At 43.7% G+C, this 24,027-nt stretch overlaps 2 protein-coding genes and 1 long non-coding RNA gene across 11 annotated transcripts in view; 1 reads left to right on the forward strand and 2 right to left on the reverse strand.

Moving 5' to 3' along the window:
* CRY1 (cryptochrome circadian regulator 1) overlaps window positions 1-13,045 on the reverse strand; it is a 38,856-nt gene extending 25,811 nt beyond the window's left edge. For both annotated transcript variants that reach the window (XM_027786639.2, XM_005237343.3), the window contains exon 1: window positions 12,881-13,045. In XM_027786639.2, the coding sequence (XP_027642440.1) occupies window positions 12,881-13,038 (158 nt within the window). In that variant the 5' untranslated portion in view covers window positions 13,039-13,045. The remainder of the gene's footprint in view (window positions 1-12,880) is intronic.
* A 657-nt stretch (window positions 13,046-13,702) lies between these two features.
* On the forward strand, window positions 13,703-22,994 carry MTERF2 (mitochondrial transcription termination factor 2). Of its 8 annotated transcripts, none has more exons than XM_055807283.1 (4): window positions 13,703-13,760; window positions 14,267-14,335; window positions 17,153-17,339; window positions 21,366-22,994. In XM_055807283.1, exon 4 carries the CDS (start codon window positions 21,397-21,399, stop codon window positions 22,588-22,590), a length of 1,194 nt encoding a protein of 397 aa, XP_055663258.1. In that variant the 5' UTR covers window positions 13,703-13,760; window positions 14,267-14,335; window positions 17,153-17,339; window positions 21,366-21,396; the 3' UTR covers window positions 22,591-22,994. The 8 variants fall into 8 exon arrangements, with proteins under 8 accessions (XP_055663258.1, XP_055663254.1, XP_055663255.1 ...); XM_055807279.1 differs by lacking the exon at window positions 13,703-13,760 and adding an exon at window positions 13,769-14,182 and having other exon boundaries at window positions 17,093-17,339; XM_055807280.1 differs by lacking the exon at window positions 13,703-13,760 and adding an exon at window positions 13,769-14,182 and having other exon boundaries at window positions 17,093-17,278.
* LOC129784670 (uncharacterized) lies at window positions 16,374-17,421 on the reverse strand. Its single transcript, XR_008747680.1, has 2 exons — window positions 17,308-17,421; window positions 16,374-16,911 (listed from the first exon to the last, which is right to left on the reverse strand). It is a non-coding gene; the product is annotated as an uncharacterized LOC129784670 (long non-coding RNA).
* Window positions 22,995-24,027: the final 1,033 nt, after the last annotated feature.

Here is a 24,027-nt window from a genome sequence, read left to right on the forward strand (position 1 = left end):
TTTCATTGCTATGTCTCATAACCTGATCGTTTCCTTACACAATTCATAAGAAGAACATTTCAATATGAATCAACAAAAATAGTTTCCTAAAGTAGGTCGTTGCTGCAGCAACCAGGCGCTGTTTGGACTACTCCCCGCCACAATGACCTACTTTTGCAGTTATACGTAACCACTGTAGTAGGACCCGAATTTCTTCTTCCCTTCAGAGCCACTCCAAGAGGATTTCCGTACCACAGCCAAACTTTAATCCTAACCGGGAGAAAGGCATCAAGCAGGTACAAACAGCTGGTGGGTTCCGTTCCTCTGTGTCATATTTAGATCTGTTGGCTGCTAAAGGTTAAGTGAAACCTAATGTGTGCTTAGAGTTCATGAAGCACCGAGCCAATGTTCAAAACCGGAGGAGCTGATTAAAAAAACAGAAGGGGAAGGTGTCAAAACAGCAGCTCATGAACAATGTGTCCCTCAGAGCCAACAGCTGGTGGCAAGCTTCAGCCCAAACAGGCTGCCTCAGTACTGCCATCCAAGCACAAGCTAACGGACATAATCCTTTATTACAGGTCTAAATAACATAAATCTGCATAAAAGAAAAACCCTTGGGAATGACCGGTAAAGATAACATGTTTTTAAACCCTGTTCAACGCTGCGTGGACTGTGGAGTGGGGACATGCAAAGGTACCACACAAACCCAGGAAGTAATGTTTACAATTACTTAATTTCCTGTTTATTGTTGCTGTTAATAACCACTAATCTTATGACAAAGAAAAAAAGGTCACAAATGCAACTTCCCATTGCACTATATTTTAACCTCATGAAGGAAATAAAGATTATCTCTCTAGAAATAAACCTACAAGCTTCAAACATCGATCACACTGACCTGTACATAGGTATTTTTTTTATCAATTCCTGCAACCCCCAAGTTCAAAAGCTTTCATTCAAAGTAAAAATTTAAGAGGCAGGCACAAGAGACTAACACTACTTCCAAGCCTAAGATAACTCATTCCAACAAAAGGCAAGTTATGCATAACCATACAGTACATCCTAATTAAAACTTCAGTTAACAGAAAGATTCAGACAGATATAGCTCATACTAATAAAGTAGAAAAACAAAGCACATGCAGCAAAGCTCTCCAAAGCTTACTTTACCTTAAGCCTTCTCAAAACTTTTAAGTTCAGCAGGAAAAATGCTAGCATCAATGGCAACATGGTACTGCAAGTATAAAAGTTTTTGCAGCTTCCCCCCACACTTTCACTTGTAAGTCATATATGAGATAATTCCTTCTGCAATTCTCATACTCCTCAAACAGAACAAAAAAAAACCCTAAAAATTATTTTTATTTTATCATTGCACTTGACAAGCCATAGAGCAGCAACTGCAAAGGTAGGATTCTGGAAGAAAGATGGAGTAGTAGAAATAAAAAAAAAAAATACCACAGAATTATGGAAAAAATCAGAAAGGCTGCTGCTGCAAGAGCAAGATCTGATCACTAGCATCACACTTCAGTTTGAAAGCATGACCTCCAATGCCAAAAAAGCAAGCTCCGTTGTGCTGTCTCATATGGTAGTAGTAAAGAACTGGAGTCAAACTTTCAGTAAATGCAGCTTTGAGGAACTTTTCTTTGGCAAACCAACACAGTGTTTCAGAGTTGACACTGAAAAAGAGACGCTGGTGGAGTTGTATTTCAAAGAGTGCAGAAAGCCAAAATCTGAAGTATAAAAATAGGAACATCCACACTGTCCCCACAAACTCATGATTTTCTTCACGATTTAGAAGAAAAACACAGTAATGATGAAATAAAGTACTTCTCACCAGTAAATTTATTGCCAACCAGCTAACAGAAAGGAAATTTCATTCAAATTAAATAACCCTGTTCACTGAAAACCACCATGACTGTATGATCAAAACTAATTTTATACAGGTCTCCTCAAATTAGGAAAGCCTTAAAAAAAAAGGGGGGGGGGGGAATATACTACAATTAAAGCTAGACTAGCAATAGCACAGTGATTTACAACTTTTTCCTTTGTAATAAACTGAAGGTTTACTACACATTAGTAGATGTTTCCAGTGAGAGAGTATGCTGGAGAAAAGAAAATTAGTTAAGTCACTCACAATGAGTCATTAGATAAAGGTTTTATTCTTCATAAAATAATTCTTCATGAGAACAACTATATTCTTATATTTTCCTCATTTTCCCCGTCTATCCATTCCTTTCAGAAGATGGACATGAATTACAGAAATTCACCTCAGGGATATCAGTCACGGATATTTTTATTACTTTGACTGTTGAAAGAACAAAGGTAGACAACTGGAAAACATCATCCTACACAGGATCACTTTATTTTTTCTAGTTTACTTGTGCCGGGATCAGAATTAACAGCAACACAGAAGATGCAGACGGCAACACTGCCAATTGAATGGAAATAAAAAAAAAAAAAAAAAAAAAAAGGAAAAGGGGAAAGGGGGCACCAAGCCCACCTTCCTTGAAGTGTATAAACTTTGTTGGAGACAATGTGGTTAAAATAAGAGCAGCTGAATACCAGGACAAACTGTTAAGACATATGGGGACTAAAGCAAATAAGATTTGTTTTTCTTCAGTTTAATAGGGAACTACGGGAGAGGGTCCAGCAGAGGCCGCAAAGATGGTGAGGGGACTGGAGCATCTCCCTTTTGAGGAAAGGCTGAGAGAGCTGGGCACATTTAGCCTGGGGAAGAGAACACCGAGAGGAGATCTTACCAAGATCTACAAATACCTTAAGGGCAAATGTCAGGAGGATGGGGCCAGGCTCTTTTCAGCAGCGCCCAGTGACAGGACAAGGGGCAATGGGCACAAACTGCAGCACAAGATGGTCCAACTGAATATGAGGAAGAACTTCTTTGAGGGCAACAGAGCAGTAGGACAGGCTGCCCAGAGGGGTTGTGGAGTCTCTTCCTTGCCTGGATGTGACTCTGTGCAACCTGACCCAGGTGACCCTGCTTTACAGGGGGTTCAACTAGGTGGTCATCCAGAGGTCCCTTGCAACCCTGACCATTCTGTGATTTAAGGAAGCATTCACAGGATTTGGGATATACTGGGTAACAGCAGAAAACAGCTACACTGTCTAAAAGGAAACACAGATAAACCACAGTTAACTATATCTTACTAAGCCTGTCATCTACTGAAAAATAATGACGGAAAGCCACAGGAATTATGCCTAGGCAACCCAAATAAAACAAATAATTCAGGTTACATCCTTTGCTTGATCATCCTCATTAAGACTTGGATAGTTTCAAACCCCTTGAGTTCACTAATAGAGACTTAGAAAAACAAAGAACAAAACCAAAATGCAACCTCCTCCCCAAAGACCCTTCTGAAACCTGGATGGCAAAAATTACTCCGTAAAATATTTTATTTTAAATGCATATCTCAATTTTACAGATGTAGAATCATGCTGCTCTCATGAGAGGGGAAGAAGGGTAACAAAAGTAGGCAATCTCTGTTAAAAGCTGTATTGTTCTCTTTTCTACTTTAAGACTACTAGAAAAAATTAGTTTCTTTAGTGTCAAGAATGTGAAATATGAAGGAAAAAAAATGTAAAAAAAAAAATAATCACTTGATGCCACAGAATTTACAGACAGAAAATTTCAACTCCAAGTAATCTCACAAGGTAACAAAGGAAAGAAAACTTTCACTCCATTCTTCAATCAATCCAATGTATTGGAAATCAAATCATTCACTATTTTTAATGCCAGCTGCTCTATAAAAGGGAGCCTCACAAATCTCTATACACTTCTCCAGTACTTCAGAACTGCACAGATGGCGAAACTGAGATAAAGCTTGCCATGGTGTTCTATGTCTTTAGCGTATAGAGAAATTGTGCAGACCATGATCATGTTTTACAAACTATACAAGGCACAAAGCAACCTACCTACATGGAGTTACCTGTTTATTTACTCATCTTTCTGATGAAAGTTGCCCTATTTCTGTTCTTTCAAACATTATTTTGCCCCTATCAACTGCAGCACAGTTTACCCTTCACCTAGAAGGTAAGTAGAATATTGGCATTGGCATTAAGAAAGAAAAAATATCTGCAAGCACTGAACTCCACAGGTTCCTTTTTATAAAAAAAGTAAAGCATTTCCTAGGTCATGAATTCCATGCTTTGGGTAGATAACAGACAGAAAAATCCAGGTTTTCCTTACAGGAGTTGTTCCTATGTAGCCTGTGGTGTAGATATTTCATCTCCATCACTGAAGAATCAATAACATGTATTCATACTTCACAACTTCCCCATTTGAACTTAAACAGATTTTTTTCCAGCATTTTCAGTTTTCCTTTTGAAAGGATAGGAGTCTGTGTTCTGAAAGGAATCAAACTTACAGTGCAAGAATTTTGCAGCCTTTACTCTTCACGGCTGTGTAAGAGTCAAAAACATACCAACAGATGTTAAAAAAAGGAATGCATGTGACTGAACAATAAAGGAAATGCTTTCCTATTTTATCTCGGTGTTTCTTGATTTTTAAGTTTCAACAGCAGGCCCAGAAAATTTCTTCAGTTGAGTTGCAGAAGAAAACTGCTAACAAAAGCTCAGGTGCACATGATATCACATGCCTGTCAACACAGAAATCAGACTTGCAGGACACATCCTGACCAACATCCAACTGGAAGAAATCAGTTCCGTCTCTGGTGATCTGAACAGGTCCCATGCTATTGTGAGGAACTTGTTGCATTAGCACTTTTCAAAGAGATTACAAGCAACATTTTGACACCTAAATTAACTTTTGAAACCCTGAGTATAATGACATTCTTATATCCTACCCAGGTTTACCAATATAGACCTTCAGACCTCTCAATTACTAATGGAATTTAAAGAAAAGAAAAAAAAAGAATCAAAGTATAGAATTTAAGGAAGAAAATGCTTATTCTAAGAAACACTGTTCACTGCAGTTCGGCTACTGCCTAAATTAATGCTAACAAAGCTCATGTGTTAATTTCTATTATCTCTCCATTAGTAATTGGTATGCTTTCAGATTCTTAACTGTTCCAAAAGTATACATACACATGTAGGCTTTTGCCACAGCTGTCTCCATTTACACATACACTTGAAACAGAACATTGCAATATTGACCTGGTTTCCCCAGTCCTTTCTGGTCCATCCTTCACTTCCACTCAAGCTTTATTCCTGCATAAAGAAGCATTTACACACACAAAACTCAAAGCAGTGAAAGCAAATGCTTAATGGTGACCTGAAAATTATACATGGAGGCTTCGGGGTTAGAAGAACATTGCAATTATAGTTCACCTGTTGACCTAGATTGCAAAGAACTTGAAAGCCAGAAGTATACCAAAGCACACAAACTAACCTTGCTCCACATTTCAATCACAGCTCTGAAAAATGTAAGCAAAATGTGTTGCACCAAAACACCATGAGGTTCTTACCCTGGTACTCAAATCAAGCCTTTTCCTAGAGGTAACCAAAGGCACGGCTATTAAACTTGCTAAAATGTGATATGCAGATTACTAAAGTAATAAACACAAAGCCACATACTCCCACACTACTTACACAACCAATTCATGCTCAAGCTGACTTTTGCCTTTTTAGGTCATCATGGGAAGGTGACAAAATTCCCTAAAATAAAGTTTATTTCAATATACAAATTAATACATCACAAACTTTACATGTGACTTCCACATGGAAAAAATGCAGCTTGACCTTCCTCCTATCATGGGTTATATAACTAACCTGAAAACCTGCCAGGCATTAAGAGAGTATGGAAAAAAATCACCTTCCTTGAAAATAAAGGTTTCAATGCTGTAGATGAACTGTCAGAAACCAAAAAGTTCAGGTGATACAATGATAAACAGCTTTTTCTGCAATATTTGCATTATGAAGTATGTTTAAAGAGTAGCTTCCATTGGTAGGAACACGGACATTTTCATAATCTGGAGGAAAATACACTTTATTGCATAAAAATAGCCAAAAGGGGATAGTAATATGTAAAATCATTTGCTTTGAAGAACTGATGCAGAATTCTTTGACACTGCCACACACTGATCTGTTGGGGAAAAAAAAATAAAATAAATCTGTATTCTTGACTGCCTAAAAAAAAAAAAAAAGCTGCTTTCATGTTCCTCACAGATGGTGTTTGTTGGGACTTATCACCCTCTCCTTTTATGACCAGAGGAGGTAACACCACAAGTTGCAGACAGATTACCTTCCCCTGCTCAAATAATGTGATCTATTAAGGCTTACATAAAATGAAATAAAAATAGATTTCTGGTCCCAAGAGAAGGAAGACTGAAATAATCCTACAGAATTGCTTCAAGATAGCATTTATCCCTTGATACTCAAGGTCCACCTGCTACTCTAACATATCAAAAACACTCTACCCAGATCTTCTCTTGATATCCTCAAACTTAGTGATCAGTGATGCATAACGAGATCTCCAAAACCTGAAATCTTCTTAACCTGAGGAATTAAATTCCTTCAAGATCAATCTTGCAGTCAAAAAGCAAATTGTATAAATGCTCACAATAATTTTTCTGGCCTATAACTTGTTTTTTTAAGTAGCAGTTGTTATTGAACACATCATATAAAATTGGATTTTCAGTAGCACCTGCTCTTTCCAGACCAGCCATTGCAGACTTCCTATCCAATTTAACAAGTTACATTACAGAATCTAGCGATACAAGATCACTCACCAAAATAAGCAAACAAGCACAGTGTAATTTCTCAGATGGCTGGGTTATTTCTCACATTCTGACAAAAAATAAATCCAGCCTTTCCCCTATCACAGTAAAAAGCCCAATACTTATTCTTGACAATATAACTTCAAAGGGTGTCCACAAATGGCAAGCCACAGAAGAAATTAATAATCACCTTCCAAAAAACACCTGATGGTTACTACACATGTGAGCAACGCAGGTCACAGTTATATGGCCATTTTAATCTGGTTCAGATTCACATGCGCTGAAAGAAATGGTACCTACCCTTCCCACTCTCGCCTCTTCATTACTACTACCGTGACCTTTTTGCTGGCACAATCTACCACAGAGGTAATTCCACCAAAACTGGTAACTAATCTCTTTTGGATGGGTTGATGAGCTAACCTGGTTCACCACAGGGCTGTGTGTTATCACGAAAGGGTGGAACCACCCTTTTCATTAACACTGCAGGATTAAAACCGTGAGGACATACGTCAGTGTGGTTCAGTGACGTACTTTGTAAATCATAGACTAGATCATAACAAGATGAATTACAGAAGGAATTGCTGAACTCTCGGCACTCTAGGGGGAGACAGGGCTTTCTGTGAAAGAGGACGGGGGGCAGCCACGACACGTGGCACTGAAAGGTCTCTCCATTCTAACCCCTGGTACCACTGAACTCCCATCTGAACACACAGCTTCTGAAAACAAGTTACCGCTCTTCGATAACAGATCTTGTAATTTACAGATTAATTACTCTCCATTTAGTGGGATGGCTGGACAGAAGTGCTCCAGGTTGCGCACTGCACTAGAGTTGCAGCCACTCATTAAAAGGTATGATGAGTTGTGCTGGCTTTTGCGTGGCAAGGTTTTGGTAGCAGGGGGCACTACAGGGGTGGCTTCTGTGAGAAGCTGCCAGAAGCTTCCCCCATGTCTGATGGAGCCAGTGCCAACTGGCTCCAAGACAGACCTGCCACTGGCCAAGGCCGAGCCAATCTGCAATGGTGGTAGCGCCTCTGGGATAGTGTGTCTAAGAAGGGGGTGGGGGGGGACGCACTGTGCCACAGAAACTGCAGCCAGAGAGAGGAGTGAGAGTGTGAGAGCAACAATTCTGCAGACACCAGGGTCAGTGCAGAAGGGCAGGAGGTTCCCCTGCAGCCTGTGGTGAAGCCCACGGTGAGGCAGGCTGTGCCCCTGCAGCCCATGGTGGTCCACGGTGGAGCAGATACCCACCTGAAGCCCATGGAGGGCCCCATGCCGGAGCAGGTGGATGCCTGAAGGAAGCTGTGACCCCATGCAAAGCCCACACTGGAGCAGGCTCCTGGCAGGGCCCACAGAGAGAGGAGCCCAGGCTGGAGCAGGTTTGCTGACAGGACTTGTGACCCCATGGGGGACCCACGCTGGAGCAGTTCACGGAGAACTGCAGCCCATGGGAAGGACCCACACTGGAGCAGTTCATGAAGAACTGTCTTCTGTGGGAGAGATCCCACATTGGAGCAGGGGAAGAGTATTAAGGAGTCCTCCCCCTTAGGGGGAAGGAGCAGCAGAGACAACCTCTGATGAACTGGCCACAACCCCCATTCCCCATCCCCCTGCACCACTCGGGGACAAGGAGTTAGGGAAAATGAGGAGTAAAGTTAAGCCTGGGAAGAAGGGAGGGGTGGGAGGATGGTGGTGTTTTGTTTTTTGTTTTAAGTTTTGGGTTTATTTCTCATTATGCTACTCTAATTTGATTGGTAATAAATTAATTTTTCTCCCCCTCGAGTTGAGTCTGTTTTGCTTGTGGCAGTAATTGCTGAGTGATCTCCCTGTCCTTCTCTTGACCCACAACCCACATTTTCTCTCCCCTGCCCAGTTGAGGAGGGCAGCGACAGCAGCTCTGGTGGGCACCTGACATCCAGCCAGGGTCAACCCACTCCACAGGTATGTCTAGAACACAGCACAGGAGTACTGAGGTTCCCTTGTGGACCTGTTACAACCTGACTATAGCAGCAGAGCTCAGCACAGGCTACCCACCCTGTAAAAGAAACACAAAATATCTACAGAATACATACAAAACTAATGTTACTCCCAAACCTGACATACATCTAGCTTTGCATACGAAAAACCAAGAGCGTTTTCTCTATATTTTAGATGACTGCCTTGATGCTAAATATTTCATAAATCAAACAGATTTTCATCCTAAGTGCTACCCACAAAAACAAACTTAAAGGAATGTTTTTAGCAGAGAAGTCATAATTTTGGTGCACTCCTTTTACATACCAAGCACATCACCAAAACTAACAAAGTATGATACACAAATTCCACCTGCCTGAATTACAGATATATTTAAAACTGAAATCACTAATAGAATAATTCTATTGACAAACTTTCTTCACCAATCCCACATCCAACAAACAGGTTTCTATAGGACAAAATTGCCTACATAACCTGGAGATACAAACATATTTTCAAAACCAGCTGGACAGAATAGTAAAATTTAACAGATGCTACAGAAGAACATCCAAGTATTAACTTTCTAAAACAAACTCGCATTTCCAAGAATTGCAGTGATTGTCCTGGAAATGAAACTTATTTTTTGCTCAGGTTTTTAATTTTTAATATGCTTCGAGGTATGAATGTTAAGATGTGAGAGAAACACACACACACACATCACATCTTCTCTTTCTCCTAAATCAGCAGGACTATCTGCCATAACAACAGCAGCTAACTTTGCAGAATGTTGAACACATCAATATTCTTGCAAAATCTACTAGATATATAAAACAAATTTTATTACTCTTATTTTAAAAGTGAAAGTTTTATTTTTTAATCATTCCTGAAAAGAACAAGGATTGGCAAGATTAGTCTATCAATTTTTTAAAAAATCAATTGCTGCATGACAGCCTTTTAATTAGCACATCAAAAACATACATACACACTCAAAAAGACAAACTAAGAAAGTAAATTATTACCCAAAGTAAATTCTTATGCAGCAACTAACAGAATGTTTACATTTCTTTTTAGGTATTGTGATCAATTGCCGCTCTGTACTAAAACCAGGGCTAAATGAACACACACAAACACCAAGTATTGCTTCAGTACTGCTGAACAGGGGATGCCATTCTCCTTATTAAGGAGAAGACTGTGAGCACATATGAACACATTTTTTCATAAGTAGGTAATGGTTACTTATTGGAATACGTAAGTTACAGTCTGCGTCTGCTGCGCTGACACAATCGGATGCACCGTGATTCTGGTGCCAAAACTTCAAGGGCGATTGACAAAACTTTAAGAGAACGTTAGAGCGATTTACCATTTAGCATCTCTCTCCACAATTTTACTGCACCAAATAACCTCTCTCCCAAGCCTTGATCTGTGAATGACACTGGAAAACTCATTCCATAGAAAAAGCATGTCTCAATGGAAGCACATCTTGATTTATTTGACAGCTTGAAAGAAGGAACAATAAGAAACAGAACCAGAAAAAATGAAGCAAGTTGAGGAAGGCCCTGGTATTTGTTACGTAGCAGTCATGATTTTAGAACAGGTACGCTGAATGCCAGCAGAAAGGAGGTCAGTAAGACCATGTGACTGCTTAGTAATTAGACTTGCTCAATAGTGCAGTTACACAAAAATATTAGTTCATGAGTGTTACATGACTGTTTAAAGAGAAAAAATAAACAGAAAGCATCAATGCATTACAGTCTGCTATATGCCACATTTAACACACATTTTTTTAAAGTGAACCATAACCACTGACTCTACAGAGTCCTGGTTCCTCTACAGAGGAACAATACTACTTCCAACAAGAAACTAAACCTCCTCACTTCTCATATTCTTGCACCATTTTTTCTCAGATCCATTGCTTTAGTCACACTGTGAACTCTTGACAGGCAAGAGGTTTGCCCAGGGCATCAGGACCATAAACTTACCAGAACATACTCAACTCCTGCTGTCAATCAACTGAAACTAAGATAGGACCGCTGTAAATTCACACCAGAAGATTAAATTTGACTCATATTCCAAATGCTGAAGGGTTTCTGCTCCTAATCTCAAATAAAATATTTTTGACTCATTCAACACCCTACTCCACAGGCATGTAAGCAAGGATCTTGCTCAAAGTGATAAAATTCTTGATTGTTAATTACAAGCGCCGAGTGAGACTGGCAAACCAAAACACTGCATCTTAAGTCTTGTATATGCATACTGTGAATATGGGTGTTACTACTGGTTAAAAAATGGCTCATTAAAACCACTGGAACATAAAATGGATTCATTCCAAACTAGTAACAGTTCATTTAAAAAAATAATATTGAGATTAATAAACATACAGGTCTAGCAGACAGTTATTCTATAAAGTTACTGTACTTCTAAGCTTGAAAAAAAAGGAAGATCTCACAAAACCAGGCTACGCAGGCAGTGGGATTTCCTACTCAAATCCACATGCAGCATGTGCCTTGAGTTAATTTGAGTCCCAGAAGATTGTCTGAAAGTGCTTTGGATAGGGGAGTTGTAATCTACCCTTCTTTTGGGAGATCTTCATTGGGGGTGGGGAGGTGCAGAAGCACACAAAGCCAAAGGACTAGAAGAAAAATAAACCCACATCACCAAAACCTCACTCCCTCTAACTAGCAACTAAAAAAAGATTGTTTTCTTTGAACGCAAAATGCAGGCAGGGACTACTTGTCCTTTTAGAACACTCTGAAAGTACACCAACTAGCAATCACTGTGCGTGTCTATCACACACAAATGTAACCAAGATCAAACGTGTTAGATAGTCATTGAAGAACCAGGGCAGCAGCACTGAAGACATGAACTTCCTTTCACTAAAATCAAAGTTCACATTAGTCTGTCATTCACTACCTCCAAGAATATAACCAAGAACAGTTTGGCATTTCAATTGCAAAACACATTAGAAACTAAAAGTCCTCTTAAGACATGTGATTTCCTTAACACTTTGACATGCACCAGTCGCCTACATTCTTTTAAAACTTCAGTTGCTCCAGCTTCATCTGTAACACTAAGACCTCTGAGCTTCCTTTATTTAAGTCAGGATTTGTTATTCCAAAAAACCTCAACCCCTTCAAACTAAAAAAAAACTAAAAAGCCTCTATAAAAGAAATGTACATAATGACCCTGAGATAAGGGAAGTATCTAACAACTATTATTCTTAAGTAGTATGAACATTATATTTGTCAGTGAAAATGGAAGAATAACCATCAAGTTCACAGAAAGCATTTTTAGCGTTTCTGCCTTCCAAACCCCAGGAATAGTTCCAAAAAAACCCAGCCTCCAAAGGTAAGTTACCTTTCTGGTAAAGTATTTAATGACCTGGGATAGAAGTTATTAAATGTGAAAGAAATAGCCCTTGAAGAGAAGTAAACCGAGCTGAAACCCAAAGTATCTGAACTTTGTAATTCTTCTGTGACATGGTGCTGAGCCAAGTTTCATTGTGCTTGTTCCGTAATGAGGCAATTCCCTGCGCCGCAGTCGGGGCAGGCTCAGCTCACAGCATGTCAAGTCTCTGACACTGGATGGACAGACACCAGAACACCACTGCACCACCAGCCCTTCCAAAAGGGTAACAATTTCCACACCCCTAGTGATGCTTTAACTAATCTCAGAGAACAAGTCCGCACGGGAACCTCTGCCTTATTTTGGCACACAGTCAGCACGGATGACCAAGTCACGACTGCACAGTCAAGTTCATTTTTGCACTAGGTAGGACTACACCTGGCTTGAAGGTGCAGGAATAGATCCGCACCTTCGGGAAAGGGAGGCTACTACTCTTCCCTGCAGGAAAGCTACTCTCGGAAATTACTTTTGAATGAATCAAGCAGCTTCCCAGTTTTTCAGAACGGGGCCACCCTACGCGGGGTTTCTGGCTGCCCAGAGGTGCCAAAGCCAGCCCCCGGGCGCCGCTCCCGGAGCGGGCAGCCCGCAGCAGCCCCGCTCCGCGTTCCAGCACCGAACCGCCGGCCCGGGGAGGGGAAACAAGAGCCCCCCCGCCTCCGAGAAACCAGGGCCTGCCGCCCCGCACTCCGCCGGGGGCTTCCCCGCTCCCTCCCTCGCTCCCCCGCCGCCGCAGGGCCGGGCACACAGCACAGCCGCCGGGGCCGCGGGGAGGGCGAGGGAAGCCAGCGCGGGCGGGGGGGTGGCGGGGGGCAGCGTGACCGCACACATAACGCGGGGATTAGGGCCCCCGCCCCCGCACTCACCGCCACCTGTTGATGCCCACGTTGGAGGAGCCGGCGAACCAGGGGTCCAGGATGTAGACGCAGCGGACAGTGTCGGCGCCCTGGATGCACTCCCGCAGCGCCGGGTTGTCGTGGAGCCGCAGCCCCTTGCGGAACCAGTGCACGGCGTTCACCCCCATGCCGCCGCCGGGCCGGGGGCGCGGGCGCTCAGCGGGAACCGCCGCCACCCGCGGGGCCGCTCATGGCGCGGCGCCGCCGCTCGGCGCCCGGGCGAGCAACGGGACGAGCGGCCCGCGGGGGCCTCGCCTCGGGCGGCTCTAGGACCCGGTGGAGGCGGCGGGGGCGGCCGCCCGGCGGGGACGCATCACCCCGCGGAGCCCCCGCGCCGGGGAGAGCTGAGACGGACGGGGGAAGAGCGGGATCCGGCGGCCGCTTCGGCGCGGCGGGCCCCCTCCGCTGTCTGCCCGCGGGAACCGGCCGTCGGTGCCGGCCGCGCGCGCCTCGTGCCCGCCGGCAGCCGCCGCCTCGCCGCTCGCCCTGTGACTGCGCCGGGCGCCGGTGCTCCGCCGGCCGCCCCGCCCCGCCCCCCGCCGCCGATTGGCCGGCCCCACCCCCACGTGACCGCCGGCCCTCACGTTTCTGAAGTGTGTTTACTACCGGCGGAGAGGGTGGCGGCGCGGGGAGAGCGGGCGGTGGGCCCGGCCGATCCCGCTCCCGCGGCGGGGCGGCCGGCGGCCGAGGGGGGCCGCGATCCCGGCGGGAATCCCACCCGCCGGGGCGGTGCGAGACGGTGGGCCGCGGCGGGGAGGGGCGCCGGGGGCGGGGACCGGGCCCACCCCCGCCCCCAGCTCGGGGCGGCGGGACCCGGATGAGCACGGGGCTCCGAAGAGGCTCGGCGGAGGTGCTGATCCCTGCTGGGAGGCGCGCGCCCGCGGGAGAGCGGTTACGGAGCGCCCTGCGCGCGCCCGCGGCGGGGGCTGCGCATGCGCGGCGACCCGGCTCCCCTCACCCACCCGCGGCGGGGACGGCGGCGCCTGTGGGCCGGGCCGGGCCTGGCCGATCCCGCCGCACCCCCCCCGCGGGGCCGAGGCGGGGCGCTTATGTAAGCGTGTGCGCGGGGAGCCCGGCCGGTGCGCGCGGCCTCCGCCCGGGCCGGGCCGCGGTGCGCGCTGCCGTGCCGTTGCTTACGGAACGGGCCGTGCGCCTGTCGCTGCCCGCTGCGGCCCCGAGCTGCTGCCACAAGAGCTGGGCCAGGGCCGCTGAGCTGGGCCGTGCCGTGGCACGGGGAGCAAACGCGCTTTCCAGCCAGTTCTGCGCAGCAGAGTAAGCTGCAATGATCTCCGGCACTGTTAGTAAAGCCATTATGAGTAAATGGTGTGTATCTAACGTCTTCTCTTTTAATTACAGAGCTCAAATCGAGGTCTGCATGCTGCCGACGCAGCCGGTTGCCCTGCATCTGCCCGTGGTAGCTGCCAGGTATGGCTAACTGCGGAACAAGGCATCACACCAACGGCACTGGATAGAGCGATTTTGAGTCCTAACAGGGCAGCTGTAGATGCAGATCCGAAAATCAACCTCCACCTGTAGATTGTGACTCAAATCTCCAGATTCCAGGGTGTTCATACAGAATGGGTAGCCACAGCAAGAGGGGTCTCATTAGAAGTAACAGCTCTTAAGTAAAAGGCAGAGGACTTGCATCAGCCATACTGACCTCTCCTGACTTCCAGTATTCCAAAGCAGGATGGTACTTTAAGAATTGTAGTTGCTCCTTCCACTAAAGTCTTTTTTTCTGCTGAGATACACAGAAAGTAAAAGCAAAATCAACAAAAAGAGACATGCATCATGTGTCTCCCTTCATACTTTACTCACTTGGAATGACTTAATGTCATTAATGATTAAGGCATGCTAGCAGCAAAGGCCCCAGCCATGATTGGAATCCTTTCCTATTTGGTTTTATACAAAATTTATTTCTAAAAAGTGTGGAGGCCAAACTGTTCCTAAGCACTGATTTTAACAATAGCATAAATTATTATGAGATTTTCAATTATTACTTTGTCATATGTAGAACACCATATTCCACACCTCGTCATTCTGGTGGAAGAAGAACATAACAGCATCCTGTCTTTTACCCTTGCTGCAACTCAAACCTGGGGCACCTGCATTGTTGTAACGTTGAGCATTGTTCTCTCAATACAAAACATGTTCTTCCTTGCATGTTTTTTTTTTTTTGTTCTTAAGAAATGTAAAATATTTGGTGAATAATCTGCAAAGAAATAAAATAGAAAAAGAAATCCCAGTAGTTAATGACCACTTTCCATCAAATTCCTGTAATTTTTGAGCTCATGGAAGAAGATAGATTCCTTCAAAATAAGAAAAGTCATCTCACAATACAGGTTTTATTTCAAATTTTGAAATCGCTTTTTCATACTCCATACGTTCCCTGCTAGTTCCTTACAAGGCTGTGATGCTGAAGATGGCCCTGAATAAAGTCCAGCATCAACTGATCTGCCTTCTTGGGAATACTAAGGTGGAGGCAGCCCTCCCTCGCTAGACCTTACGGTTTCATAACCAAATTGCAACCATGGAAACCATCAGTCTATAAGCCCTTTGTTGCTACAGACTAAATAACAACTGTAGTATATGATTAGCATATCATTATGTCAAAACACCACTGGCCCTAGCCATACCTTCTGTGCTAGACTGTTTGTTCTTGATTTAAAAGTGGAAGGAAGGTGAAGAATATATTAATTAAAATACTGTATCTCAAGGGAAGAGTGTCTCCAAGCTAGTAGAAAAAGAAAATAGAATCACAGTTAATCAAGGAACTCGTACAAGTAAACCTCACTACTGTGTTCTCTTGTGGATAATTCTTTTAAAGAACATTATTGCTAATTTAGCTAATTTAGCCCAGACAGTGATCGCAAAAATCAAGAGAGTGGGGAGGAGTCAGAAGGGAAAAAAGAAACATGAAGGTGTGAAATGACAAAAACATAAAGCAGCAAGTATACGATACATTGTGTATTACAAATTAGAAGCATTTTTAGATACATGTTTCTAATGTGGTTGTATGTCATTTATATTAACAAAAATTGTTAACTGTTCTTGAAGCAGCAGTTATGTAGGAGACCAAGGCTGAACTGGGTTCATAGAGCATGGTTTCTTTCTATAGCAGTTCTCTTCTGCATTAGATCTTTTTCATAGATCTAATAGAGACTATTGAAGATGTAGCTGACAAAAGAAGTGTTCCCAGAGAGAACAGTACTGATTTTTACTGTCTGAAGGATGTGGTTCTGCAGACCAAGGGTTAGTTGAAAAAAAATCCTAACATGCCTAGAAAAAATCTTTCCAGTCTGGGTATCATTTATGTTTCTCTGCTGATTTGTTACTCTTAAGTTTAAATAAAGTAGATAGAGCTGAAAAAACTACGATAGAGGAAGATGATTCTCACCATCACAGCTCATTTAACTTCTGAAACACCACCAGCAAAAGACTATAAATCCAATGACTACATATGTGAATTTTATTCTTTTATTTTGTGGTAAATGCAGTGATACGGAAGAAATTATACAGATGTAAGACAAGCCTCCCGTCATCACATCAGCATGCCTCTCATCCAAATTTGATCCTGGAGAGATTTTTCAGGATACCGCTTGCAAAAAGAGCAGAAGCATCTTTGCAGAGGTTAACATGCTTGGTATTGGGAGTGGTAGGGCTTTGGTTCCCAGGCAGTGTGTACAGTGGCCGGCGAGTACAGCGACCGGGGTGTGCAGTGATGGGAAGTACAGTGACTAGCAAGTACAGTGACTAGCAAGTACAGTGACTGTTATGTACAGTGACTGGCGTGTGCAGTGACCGGTAAGTACAGTGACCAGCAAGTACAGAGACGGGCGTGTGCAGTGGCCGGTGCATGCAGTGACCGGCGCGTGCAGCGGCTGGCGCGTGCAGTGACCGGCGTGTGCAGCGGCTGGCGCATGCAGTGGCTGCTGAGTGCAGTGGCCAGCGTGCTGCACGGGGCACAAGGCCTCAGTAGCCCCAGCGTTGCAACTTCAGTCCTGGGTAAATACAAGGAATGATCATTTCTGTTACCGAATCAATAGGATCACTTGCTTTCTCTCAGAACACAGGCGCTCAAGTAGCCTAATTTTAAAACGTTTGTTTCTTTGCTACTGTAATACTTCACAATTATTGATTTTCAATTATTTTTTTTTAACTAAGCTAATTCTCTCTTGCAAGCCGTTTGAACCCAACACCTTTAACTGTTTCTAATCACAACAACGTCTATTTTGACAAGAGGAAGAACCTGAGGTGACGTCGCACCACGAAGCGCCCGTGCAAGCCCCGGTACCGCCCCGGTACAGCGCAGCGCGCGCCGGGAGCCCCGCCACAGCGCCCTCCGGCCCCGCCCGCGGGCGGCACATGGTACGTCCCCCCTCCCCCGCGGCCCGTACCGGTGGTGCGGCCCGGCGCGACGTGGAGCCAGGTCAGGGGCGGCCGGGCAGGTCCCGTCCCATCTCGCTGGCAGCCGGCGCCTCACGGCAGCTGCGGGGCAGGGGGCGTGGAGCGGCGGGCACCGGCCGGTGAGGGAGGGCTCGGCTCGGCCCGGCCCGCCGCCGCCCTTAGTTTGGCCTCCCGGGCTTTGAAGACAGGTGCGGCCGTGCGGCAGCGATGCCGGCTGCAGGCGGACGGGGCGGGACGCTGGAGAAGCTGCGTGTGCTGTAAATGGCGCGGCGGGGCCATGGAGGACGCGCGGCCGCGGGCCCCAGTGCTAGGCCGTGGCGGCGCCCCCGCCGGGCGGCCCTGGCAGCGGCAGCCCTGGCAGCGGCAGCCCGGCTCGGGGCCGGACGGGGAGGGCTCTGCCAGGCCTCGCGGGCCGCCTCCCCGGGCCCTCCGCGCTCCAGCGCAGCCCGAAGGGCGGGCGGGGACCGTGCGGGCAGGGGTGGTCCCGGGGGCTGGGCTGCCGCCATTGGGAGCGCTCCGTTTCCGACCTCTGGTTTAAATAGTGTGTGATCCCGCAGATCCAAGAAGCCTTTTCCCCACGAGGAACGGTCGAGCCGGAGAACAGGCAGCCCCGGAGGGGCTGGGCAGGCTCCATCCGTGGGGATTTTCAAGAGCCGAAGGAACGAAGTAGCGTGGTCTTACAGCAGACCCCACCTTGAGGTCCTTTCCAACCTGGATTATCCCAGGATCCTCTGTAGTTTTTTTTCTAGAAAGCTTTACGTCCATCTAGCATAATAGAAAAAAAGGGATTTTTTTTTTAATCCTTTATGTCATTTCCACTGCTGATGCAATGCAAGGATTCATTTATTTGTATCTAAGTGCATAAGTGTGAATGCTTACTCTACTAGGCATTAATCTACAAAACTGCTACCTATTACTGCTCCAGATTTCTTCACAGGCTATTCAAATCCTATCTACCTGCTCTCTTCTAGGTAAATAACTACTCTTCCTGGTTAATTCAAAGTTCAATTTAGGCATTTAGTAGGCTGTAGAGAATTAAACTACTAAGGCCTGGCTACAGTGTGCTGTAATGAGAATGGTAGTAACCAGCATCCAGTAATCATCATACTGTGGTGCTCTAGTGAAAGATTCTGTGAAAAATACAAGCAAGAGGTTGGTGTGCTAATTTTCAAAAGGCGAGATCAGTCTCAAAATACATATTCAGAATTTCTGAATGAAATGAGGGATGAATCAGCTAGCTGATCCTAGCATCCATTTCCTATAGAAGGTATCCATAGGAGTCTCATTAAATAATGAAACTTAGAACATCCCTTTGTTGTTCTTACATGTAGGTCACTGCAAGTGTGCTAGCAAGCAGCATCGCAGATAACGTCCAGGTAGACAGTAGTTCAGTTCCTTATTGCTGTTATGACACTTGGTGATAAGGTGCTGCTGGCAGTGAGGGCAAATGTCTTAAGCTGGCTGGTTTTTTTCTTAATATCTTGATTTATAATCCCCACAGCAATATAAGTATGTAAAAAGTTACAGTGGGGGTCTGCATATTAGAACAGTAGTCCAGCATGAGCTTTAAGAGAACTGAACTCCTGGAATAGGTTACATACCCTGGAAATGTGATACTGTCATCTATGTACTCTGAAATACACCAAATCATAACTTTTGATTAATCATCTTCTCAGTTTCTATAGAACACCATGACATTAAAATCCATTCATCTTACTGTGCATGTTACATTTTACTTAGTGCTTTACAGGGGCTCCTGAGTACCCCAGTCAAATGCAGTTTAGCAAATAAAGCTTTCCTTCCTTTTATAGTATTCTGTTTCTGCATAATCCTCGCTAACAATAGGGAAAGAAGTTGGCTATGATGTCAAACATTTTTCAGACAACATAAAGCTTATTTAAAATGAACATAATTATTTCCATGTCAGTTCTTGAAAGAGCACAATTTACTATATCAGAATTTTTTTAAAACTCTATAATAGATAAAGTGACTGCATTACTCATAAGGCAATTTTAACAGCAGGATTACACATTGAAGTAAGAGTCATGGTTAGTTATTTTTCCAGTTTGTACTTTGGAAGTATCATCTGACATCCCAAACAATTTTAACAATACTTTGATTTTGCTGGCAGTTTCCAGCTGAGCTGAAGCATTAATGAAGAAAGCCCTGATCCTTCAGAGGTTTACTTGCTCAGACTGGAGCCACTAAATTCAATAGAGCTACTCAAGAGTACTCAAACACAGGCGGTTGTGTCACACTCCCTGTGGAGGAGAGGCTTTAGTTTGCAGTCCCTGTGAAACAGCCACTTTCACAGGGCATGGAAAGGTTAGCACACGAAAAGGATGCTTACAGTGCTTTCAGGGCTATTGGGAAAAATTGCGTGTCTGGTACAGCTTGTTGGACAGCGCTTCTCAAGTCACAAAGTTTATGAAGATAAAATCATTAACCTTGGGTTTATGACACAAGCAGCTTCATTAGGCAATCAGATTTTGCCTGAGAGATTTGAGAATATACTAAAAAACAAGTTGCTGATAAACAGCTCCTGTTAATAACATAAGCTTGCATATAGGAAATTATTATTCTGTCTTATTCTGTTAGTTTATGATGTAGCAATGTAAGAGTCCAGGTTTCAGAAGCTGAAAAACATCAACTTAAAGTCAAAGGTACATTTTCCTGAGATAAAATATTTTGCCCCTGGAAAATATTTAACTTTACCTGGCAACTAGATAGAGGCATTATCACTCAAGTTCTCTAAAGAAACCACATATTTTCTTAAAAGTTGGGCTTTACGGAAGATTGTAGGAGTCTGACATAGCTGTTCCTGCAATGGGCTTCTTGGTTTGTCACGTAGATTAGACTGCATAATCATAATGGTGTTTTCTCTTCTAAAAAAATCTCGCCCCCCCAAATAAAAGTGAAACTGTCAAATGTACAAATGGTATTGTTTTTCTCATTTTCAATTTGAGCAGTTCTAAGCATGTTACCAGCAGCAACAATTTGTGCAAGTATTTCATAGACGAGCAGTTCTCCCTTTTACACTCCATGCTTCTGAAAGGTTGCTATGAAAACATCACCTAGGAAGTTAGAGATACACTTGATGATATCTTTGACTGCTGTGGCTCCTTTAGCCACTGTAGAGCAGGTGGCAGTCCATGTGCTATTGGCGATACCTGGCAGTTGGTTTGAGCAAAGGTGGGGTGTGGGGTTACCCACAACTACCCTATGGTTGCTGTGTGCACAGCCATCCACCTATTCCACAAGGACTCCCTGCCTACCGGGGTGGCTGGCAATGACAGAAGAGACCTAGAGACAGAAATAAGGTGTTAGTGCAAAGGGCAGCTGTAGCAAAGTAGAGGAAGAGACAGGTGAAGGCCTGAAGATGTTAGTGTACTTGCTTCCTCTCCCAAAGTACCAGTGTGCTTATTCAGAACCCACTTAACAGACTCAGCTACTGAAAAACACATGAAGGTTTCAATGATTTTTTTCCCCCAGTGAATTATAGCAAGAATGATTTCAAAGTGCAGTTAGGCTACAAACGGCTGCTGAAGGAGCGCTGGGGGAGTCTCTGACACATGAAGGAACAAGTCACGCTCCAAACAATGCTCAAGAAGTTAAACAGACACATTCAGAAGGGTTAAGGAAGGTATTTAAGCTGCTTTTTAGATTTCATTATTCATTTAATAGAATTATGGTCTTATTAAATTGCATGAAACATTTTTCTAGTATAGTGTGAGTGAGCTGTAATGTAATAACAATGTTAGTTGTAGGAAATGGCTGCCAGTTTGGTTCTTGTATGACTGCAGGCATTTATATGGACAGAGCACTGCCCCCACATCAGCTCTGTTGCATCTGCACGTCACTGTTCCAGTGAGGCACCTGTCAGAACACTGACCTTTCAAAAGTACTTTTCCCCCCCTGGTTTTCACATAAAGGCTGAATTTTGTGCTAGTAAAAAAAACCTATTTTTGAGAGTAATTTCTTACACTAGCTCATCTAAATATCAACATGTCTGAGCATTAATTTGTGCCTTAAATGTGTTTTCTTACAGCTGTTCTCTCTCCATAAGGCTGAACTCCACAATGTTGAGAGGAATCGCTCATGGTGCAAAAGGTACATTTACTGTTCTGTTGGCAAGATCTCAATACTGTAACTCGGGACTGAATTTTTTATCAGTATGGACTGAAGTAGCAAACAGAAGCTTCCTAATACATTCCACTTACACAACTGATAGAAAATCAAGAGAAGAAAACAAAAATACCATTGAGAGTCTCTACAGATTGTCAGTTGACATTAATAAAATACGCAAACTAAAGGAATGGGTCCTTCTCCAGGATATGGCCTATGTTAAAGAAATTGCTGGTATCTTACAAGAAATGGGAGCGGATGAAACTGCCGTAGCTAACATTTTAGAACGCTGCCCAGAGGCAATTCTCCATACCCCTGCAGAGGTAAACTCTCAGAGAATTCTATGGCAATTAGTATGCCAGAATGAAAAACAGTTGATTAAATTAATAGAGCAATTTCCAGAGTCTTTCTTTACTACTGAATATCATGACAACCAGAAGGCAAATATACTCTTTTTTCAAGAGTTGGGCCTTAAGAATAATATAATCACCAGGTTCTTGACAAGCGCACCCAATATTTTCTATAATCCTGTTGAGAAAAACAAAAACGTGATAGAGACGTTACAAAGAAGTTACTTAAGTTTAGGAGGTTCTGATGCAAACATGAAGATCTGGATACTGAAGCTATTGAGCCAAAATCCGTTTATTTTATTAAGTAGCTCCACCGCAATCCAGGAGAACTTGGAATTTCTCCAGAAGAATGATTTCACTGACCATGAAGTTCTACAGCTGCTGTCCAAACTTAAAGGTTTCATTTTTCAACTTACTTCTACTGCTATGCAGAAGAGCATGCTCTTTTCCAAAAAGGTCTTTAATTGCAGTGACCAAGAATTAAAACAGCTAGTGCTCAAGTGCCCAGCACTCCTCTACTATTCTGTTCCAGTTCTGGAAGAAAGACTTGAAGGGCTACTGAAGGAAGGAATTTCTATTGCGCAGATCAGAGACACACCAATGGTGCTGGAGTTGACGACACAAATTGTTCAGTACCGAATTAAAAAACTCTCCGCATTAGGATATGATATAAAGAATGGAACTCTAGAAAGCTTGAATGGTACTAAGAAAGATTTTGAGGTCAATTATGGTAAGATACAATCAAAGAAGGAGAGACCAATTTTCAATCCTGTTGCTCCTATACACACCGAAGATTAATTTGAATACCGTACTTTAAGCAAAAAAAAAACCAAAACAACAAAACACTATCAAAGAGAAAAGAGATGGTGGTTCTTTGAGAAGAGCCGAAACAAAAGTAATCTTAACCAGATCGTAGTCTTATACTGTACTTTGCCTTGGAGTGGGTGTTTGGCATAACTTCATTATTACAATTGTAACTTTGTAATACTTTCAAATAATATTGTAGAACCTGGTTATGATAAAGGTTGCTTTTTTCCCCCCAGGGAGTACCTCACATGGGGTTTTTTGGTTCTGTTACATTTTGTTACCTAACAGGGAATTAACTGCTTTGGATTTTCAGCTGTCACTTCACAGTCCAGCCTCTGGTAGTGGTTAGCACAATCTTTATCTGAGAAAGAAAAAATAAAAGGTTTGTTCATCAACTCACTGGTTCACTGACTTTTGGGGAGTCTTCTGGAGTTCCATTCCTTATCGCTGCAGGAAGTAGCTCCAGCTCCCAGATCCTGACCTGCAGCACACTTGGCCTCTTGGATAGGAATGCTTAGCTAAAGCACAGTCTGCGAGTAGGGGCAGGACATAGTATTTTTTTAGTGACTGCTACAGTGTGGCCCTAGTATGTTTATGTACAAACCATAATGCAAGGAAACTAAAAGACAACCTCCTTTACATTTCTGAGACTGTAAAACTTAATCTTTTTGTAAAAGGTTTGGGGCAGGAGGAAATACATTTATTGCTACTGTCTAGTTCTTAATTTCTAGCAAGGCTCAGGGAGAGAAAAGGTTAGGAAGAGACTCAAGTGAGTCACAAATGATTGTAGGAGAAAGGAAAAAGTCACACTTTTAGATTAGGTGTAACAAAACTCTAGTCTGTAAACCACTGGTGATTAAAAATGACAACCAGCTTCGTAAACAGCTGCCACAGTTTCTAAATATATGGGTGACACTGCTTCTCAGATAACATCATACAGTAATTGTTGACAAGTGCTGGCTTTCAAAATAGTAACTATCTGACAGCGTTTAAGTTCTCAGGGGATTTTATTTATTTTCATTTAGGGGCTGTGAATGATAATATAAAATAGTAGCATCACTGATGATCATCTCAATAGAATTAGGATCGTCAGTGATTCTAATTCTCAGAAAGACCTTCCTAAGCAACTATTCCATACGTACTCCCTCTTGACAGCAGGAAAAAAAGTTACATACCCTCCTCACTCCAGGCCATTCTTCAAGGTCATTTTTAACAGACATTTTGGCAGCAAGTCCAGCGTTCCTTTTCTTCAAGAGAAGTTTTAAACTGCTGAGGAAAGCTGGTATTGAATTACTTGTTTAGAGGGTGGGCTGCAAGATGATGATTTTATATAGCCTGCCACATTATCCACTGCAAGCTTGGAAAGGGCTGGAAACATCTGGTTAGAGCAGTGCCAAGATTTCAGCAGCTGAAGGCCTTAAACTCACT

The sequence above is a fragment of the Falco peregrinus genome, chromosome 6, assembly GCF_023634155.1.
Source record: "Falco peregrinus isolate bFalPer1 chromosome 6, bFalPer1.pri, whole genome shotgun sequence".
NCBI classification, from domain to species: domain Eukaryota; kingdom Metazoa; phylum Chordata; class Aves; order Falconiformes; family Falconidae; genus Falco; species Falco peregrinus.